At 28.3% G+C, this 6,143-nt stretch overlaps 1 protein-coding gene across 1 annotated transcript; it reads right to left on the minus strand.

The window, feature by feature from the left end:
* Positions 1 to 2,813: 2,813 nt before the first annotated feature.
* On the minus strand, positions 2,814 to 5,469 carry LOC105786735 ((-)-germacrene D synthase). Its single transcript, XM_012613226.2, has 7 exons — positions 5,302 to 5,469; positions 4,849 to 5,116; positions 4,368 to 4,743; positions 4,056 to 4,274; positions 3,823 to 3,961; positions 3,467 to 3,715; positions 2,814 to 3,343 (listed from the first exon to the last, which is right to left on the minus strand). Exons 1-7 carry the CDS (start codon positions 5,389 to 5,391, stop codon positions 3,047 to 3,049), a joined length of 1,638 nt encoding a protein of 545 aa, XP_012468680.2. The 5' UTR covers positions 5,392 to 5,469; the 3' UTR covers positions 2,814 to 3,046.
* Positions 5,470 to 6,143: the final 674 nt, after the last annotated feature.

A 6,143-nucleotide genomic window follows, 5' to 3' on the forward strand; every position in this document is an offset into this window, starting at 1 on the left:
CTTCACATACACCAAAATTATTCTTATTAGTAACTCTATGGCAACCAAAATACACATAATATATATTATTAGTTAATAAGACATTTCATAACCAATCATTTCTACTTCGACTTTATCAATGAATTATATCAACACCTTTTAAACATATTTACTCATCATTTTCATATGTATATCAGTAATTCATTATTTCCACATCTTAATCCAAGGAAATTTCCTTACATTCATACACATACTTATTTTCATATTAATGTCACAAATATTTTTTTATTAATCTTCTCAATATGTTAGAGTAGGAGTAATGGTATCCAATGGTACTTACACTACTTCTTAACCACTAGGTCAATAATTTTCTTATTTAACAAATGCACAATGATAACCTTATAAATCGGGGCATGACTACTCTCTATTTTCACAAATCTGATTCTTCTAACCCGATTTTCGATGTGTGACATATTAAAAAACAAAGAATTTGGTAATCTTGATAAATAATAAGGTCTCGAGGCTTTTTTGCTTAATTTGAGTGATAGCTTTCACCTATGTGAAGGTATGCTTTAAATATCACCCATCTTTTACTCAACTTCAATTATTTTTGTTCCGATTGTATCCTCACCCAACAACCACATATTACAAGTACAACTGTTCATGGGTTGGGTGACTCACCTGACCGCGTCAGCCTAGTCCATCATTTCTTGTCCTCGGGCCAACTAACTCGCCTAGAATTTAAATCAAATGATTTTTTAAAATACTTTTATTTAATTTAAATTATAAAATATATAGATATTAATAAAAATATTTTTTATTAATTTAAAAAGTATTATTTTATTATTTTATATATTTAATATAAATTTAAAAAATTATACAGTTATGTAGGTACTTTTTTGAGAAAATATATTTTATTATATTAAAATTAAAATTATAAGTATTATTTTATAAAAACAATATATTAATATTATTATATAATTTAATTAAATTAATAAAAATTATATGCAAATATATAACTAAAAATATTAAAATATATAATTTTGAAACTTGAATCTTATTTAACATAATACTTCCGTTTTACATAAGCGTAACAAACGTAACATAAAGGGGTTTATTTGTAGTTTACTGACAAGCAAATTTGGTGGTATAGAAATTCTTTTTATTTCATTATTTAAATGATGCATTTAAAAGTATTGATAAAAGTATGAATGGCATGTTAATTTAAAATTTGTATTTATTCATAAATTTAATATTTATAATGAATACTAATATTTTTTATAAATTTAATTTATTAATAAAGAAACGATTGAGACAATTTAAACATATATAAATAATTGCAACATTATTGGTAGAGAGAGGAGTACTGGGAGAAAGCAGAAAAGATTGAATAAATTTAGACTATAAGGTTGAACAAATGAATAAGTTTGAGAAAGTATTTTAGAAATAATTTTTAAAGTCAGAAGTTGAAAAAGTTGTATTTATGTGTTTTGTTGAAAAATTCTTATGTTTGACGTCTCAAAATGTTTCTTAGCTTTTGGCATTTATTTAGATAAATAAAAAGGAATATATCTATGTTTGCCCTCTCTTCTTTTCAAGCTTTTCATTGGATTTTATCATCCTAATCAAGAAAGCAATTTTTTAATCAGCATACATATTTTTAAATAAATTCTAATTTTCAGTTTGATATAATAAAATTAGTAACACTTTTGGTTAAAACCTTATTTTGCTTAATTTTATGCATTTACCTTTTCAATTCATCAAATACATACATATATATATATATATATATATATATATATATATATATTATTCACCAAAAACATACATATATACATTTATATAGATCAGTTGACTTATGAATTGAGTAGTTGAACCATTTTTTATTTTTTTAATATTTTTTAAATTTTAATGTTTTATTTAATTGAACTAGATGGGTCAGTCAAACTGGTTGAACTAATGAACTAGTGGCCTGATCAGTTCGACCATGCACGATTCTAAAAACATTGGTTAGAATATTTCATACTGACATATGCTAATAGTTTGATAATGAAATTTTGATTTCATAGTATCTAACTATACTAAAATTTTTCTGATAAAAAAGAAAACTATACTAAACTTTTCAAGGTCTAAACTAATGTACAGTATTAGAGATAAAAAAAATTATCAATAAAAAGGAGAGGATCCCGCAGTTATCATTTTATTTGTGGAACATCGAGAGCATTTTATTCAACATGAAAATGACCATAATGATTTGATAATTATTTCCATTATTCAACAATTGGTGTGATGCCATGTTCATTATGATTGTAGGGTTTAAATTTTTTATATTATTTATATATTATTTATGAATTTTATAAGTTTTTTAATTTTAAATATTTTTATTAATTTGATAAATTTTATATAAGTTTTATGATTTTTATAAGTTTTAAGTTTATAAGAATTTTAATAATTTTTAATGTTTAATATTTTTATGATTTTAATGAATTTTTATAAGTTTTAAGATTTTTTACATTATTATAAAATTTTAAATATTTTTATTAATTTTATAATTGATTTGAATTATTATATTTTATAATATTTATAAGTTTATATCAATTTTAATATTTTTAAATATTTAATAATTTTATGATTTTTAATATTTTTATGAGATAATATTAGATTAAATCAAAATCTACCACATGCCACATCTGTTTGGTCCATTAATTTATTTTAATGATCAATGTGATCAATCACGAGTTTTATTAATGGAGGAGTTTCATTAACTATTTTAATGAAGAACAAAATTTAATTGGATACGAGTTGAATAAAGATATTTAATCAAAATTTCCCAATTTCTTAAAAAGTGTTCATTTAGATATAAGCGCTTATTAAAACCATTAATATCGCTACATGATAGGCACAAACATGCCGAGATGAACCACACAAATTTGAGAAACAGAGTCACAGCACAACAAAGCACACAACAGGTTAAAAACACATGCTGCAAACCGCAAATTCCCTGGATCGTAGACTAAAGGAAAGGAGTTGGCCAGTTTGTCAGCTTCCTCAAATCCAAAATTCGTCATCAAATCGGCACCGGATCAACCAACAGTGAAGTAATCCCAGCCTTTGTAACATTTCCGACGTGTGTATAACCATCTCCTTCTTTGTAAAGGAAATCCATAACCTTCGCAAGATTGAGAACGCAAGTAAGGACTGGAAATGGAGCCCTAGCTGGCTTAAACAACAACTCCTGGTTTATATCTTTCCAAGCAGTATCAATTAGCTTCTTTAAGTCTTCACATGCCTTTTCTTCTGAAACTCCATGTTGCTTCATGTAGCATTCAACCGCCGATGCACAATGTCCTCTCTCTTGCTCAAACTGCATGCGCCCATAATTTTTTATTTTTTTATTTATTTTCATGCAAATCCAAAATCAAACATTATGCAATCTAACATTTGAGACGATTAAAGTAGTAAGAAATAAGAGTACAATAGCTGGTACCTTGTGTGAGACGATATCATCCATGAGACGGCTAATCATCGAAGAAGCTCTTACGATCTTAGGGTTGTTAGATGCCCAATTGAAGGTTTCTTCTGTAACGACGTCTCCCATTCCAACAAAAGATGTGATTGCAACCATGGGGTAGCCAGAAGTTACTAAGCCAATTTTCATGTACTCTTCTACCGTCGGTACGTAGTTTTCATGGTACCATTTGGCCTCAATAAAATAAGCTTGAGATAATTGTTTCATCTGAAAATTGAAAAGAAAAAAAAAAGATATATACACAGAAATTATCTCTTTTGAACTAAATAAATAATGATAAATGAAAAAAAAGGGTTTTATTAATGTGAATTTACTTCTTCTTTTGCGTATTGGACTCTGTATGATTTTCCTTGCTTGGTCATCACTTTCTCCATTTCTTCATAAAGATCTAAGAGTGCTTTGTAGTAAACTTTCATGTATGCTGGGAGCCCATCAATAAAGCTGGTATCCCACCTGAAATTAAAATTTAAGATTCAGTCAAATTCTAATTGTTTGAAGACATAGAATAAGTTAATATTGTAATACTGTAAACATAGATACTGCAGACCTCTCAATCGCATTTGTAAAGAGTTCAAGTTCTTCATATGTGCCATGTACATCATATATGTCATCCATGGTTGATGCCATGACTATTGCTTTTGTCATTATCTCTCTTGCAAAGGAATATTGGGGTTCAAAGTACACTCCTAATATCCAAAAATAACATTCAACCAATCTATCTCGTGCAAAAGGTAGTTTTGTTGCAAAATCTAGATCTTTCCACCACCTGAAATTATATAAACCATTACCTCAAAAATTAATAATTATTGGAGAAATTTTCAAGAGATATTTCATATGAGGATTAGTAAGTAGCAATCACTTAGAGATCTTGCTTAGTTCTTCCTTGTGCAAATTTTGTAATAAGTTGAAATCCAACTTTGCGAACTTCAATAACGTCTTGTCATGTGAATCATCTTCTTGATATAGGGAAATGTACTGCCTTGCCTCTAATCTTGGCAAAGTCTTACGAATTGGTCGTTTCAGGGCATGGGAGACTAGTGCTGAAAGGGGACGCTCAATGCCAATTCTTTGGGCAAGCTCTAGATGACTGGTGGTGAAAGCAAGTGCTTCATCTAGTATATGCTCTCCATGAACAAGAAAATGACTCGCTTCATATAATTCTAGCAAGCCTTTGACATCACTTGTTAAGGATATCTTGAAATTTCCTTTGTCATCTTTGAAATTGTTGAATATTTCTGTTCGATTAAGGAATTGTACATATAGAAATTAAATCTTAATTCTTTAACTTTCATTAAATATATAAATATCTTTTATAGAGTGCATAGAGTAGATAAATTTACCAGATTGAGCATTAAAACCATTCTCTCTAAGCAATCGAAATTGAAGAGAAGTATACTCAAGAGTTTGGTCAGCTTTGTATTCATGGTGATGGAAATTAGTCTGTAAAGCATCCTCTATCTCTTTTTCGAAAAGGTAACTCACACCTAAGCGTTTTATTGTAGCAATTAAATGGCATTTTTGAGACGACCCATCAGTAGCCACCATAAGCATCCTCGTTATTTCTTGTTTCAGTTCTTCGTATTCTTGCCGAGTTGCAGTATCTATTTTCTGCATAGTTTTAATTAAGGCTCATAAGAATATCATAAAAATAAGTTTACGGGTGGCAATCACTTTCATTCGTACTCACATGCACACACACACACACACAGAAGAAATTAAAACATTAATATATTTGTATTTGCATGCAAACACATCTATATATGAATCATCTGCAAGCACATGTAATTGTTTACCATTTTGGAGGGACATGAAAGGAAAATATCACCCCAAATACTAGGATGATAGTTGACGGAGCGACGATTGACGTTGGACATGGAAGACATTTCTCTACCTAGTAATTGAGTTTGAAAAGTACACTATAAAAATGAGACGATATCTTCTTGTTGTGATATTCACAACGAGCTCCTACGCTGTTGTATTTATAGAGATATATCTGTCAATTACCAAAGTTTTGCTGCATTTTCCATTTCCACGTTTTTGTCAATTAGTTCAAGGTGGAACCTGAATGCTATTGGCTTGAATTGACCCTCCACCTAATTGAATTGTTTACTTACAAAAATGTTCCATGAGAAACACCAAATACAATTTTCTTTTACTTTCAAGTTCCCCTTTACACGCTTCAGGATATTTCTTTTAATAATTTCTTTATGGAATAATATTCAATATATTATCAATGCATACGTCTAATTTATCATAATAAATCATGATAAATCACTTAAGCAATAAGTAAAATAGAGTAAATATTCGAAGATTAATAAGTAAACACCAATTAATAAGTCGATTGAGTCTTAGCTCAATTGGTATCGATATTGTTGTCGATGAAGGAAAATGTGGGCTCGAGTGCGTTGAAGTGCATTATCCTCTTATTTAAAAGTTAAGGAGGGATTATATAATTTTATGTATTATATCAAAAAGTATTAATGAAGTAACTTACTACTATTCATTAATGATAAATTAAACTTATACATACAATGATAATACATTAAATATTATTTCATGAAAATTTATTAAAAACTTTCTTAAATGGAAAGTAAAAGAAAATACTTTTTGGTGTTTCTCACGAAAACCTTATGTA

This window comes from Gossypium raimondii, chromosome 1, assembly GCF_025698545.1.
Source record: "Gossypium raimondii isolate GPD5lz chromosome 1, ASM2569854v1, whole genome shotgun sequence".
NCBI lineage: Eukaryota > Viridiplantae > Streptophyta > Magnoliopsida > Malvales > Malvaceae > Gossypium > Gossypium raimondii.

What these genes read in the sequence shown, in the direction of transcription:
- LOC105786735 (XM_012613226.2), bottom strand. Translation starts at nt 5,391, where the DNA reads ATGTCTTCCATGTCCAACGTCAATCGTCGCTCCGTCAACTATCATCCT. An exon ending in TGGTTTTAATGCTCAATCTG is followed by an intron (nt 4,744 to 4,848) that starts GTAAATTTATCT and finishes TTAATCGAACAG; the next exon opens with AAATATTCAACAATTTCAAA. An exon ending in TTTACAAATGCGATTGAGAG is followed by an intron (nt 3,962 to 4,055) that starts GTCTGCAGTATC and finishes TTTTAATTTCAG; the next exon opens with GTGGGATACCAGCTTTATTG.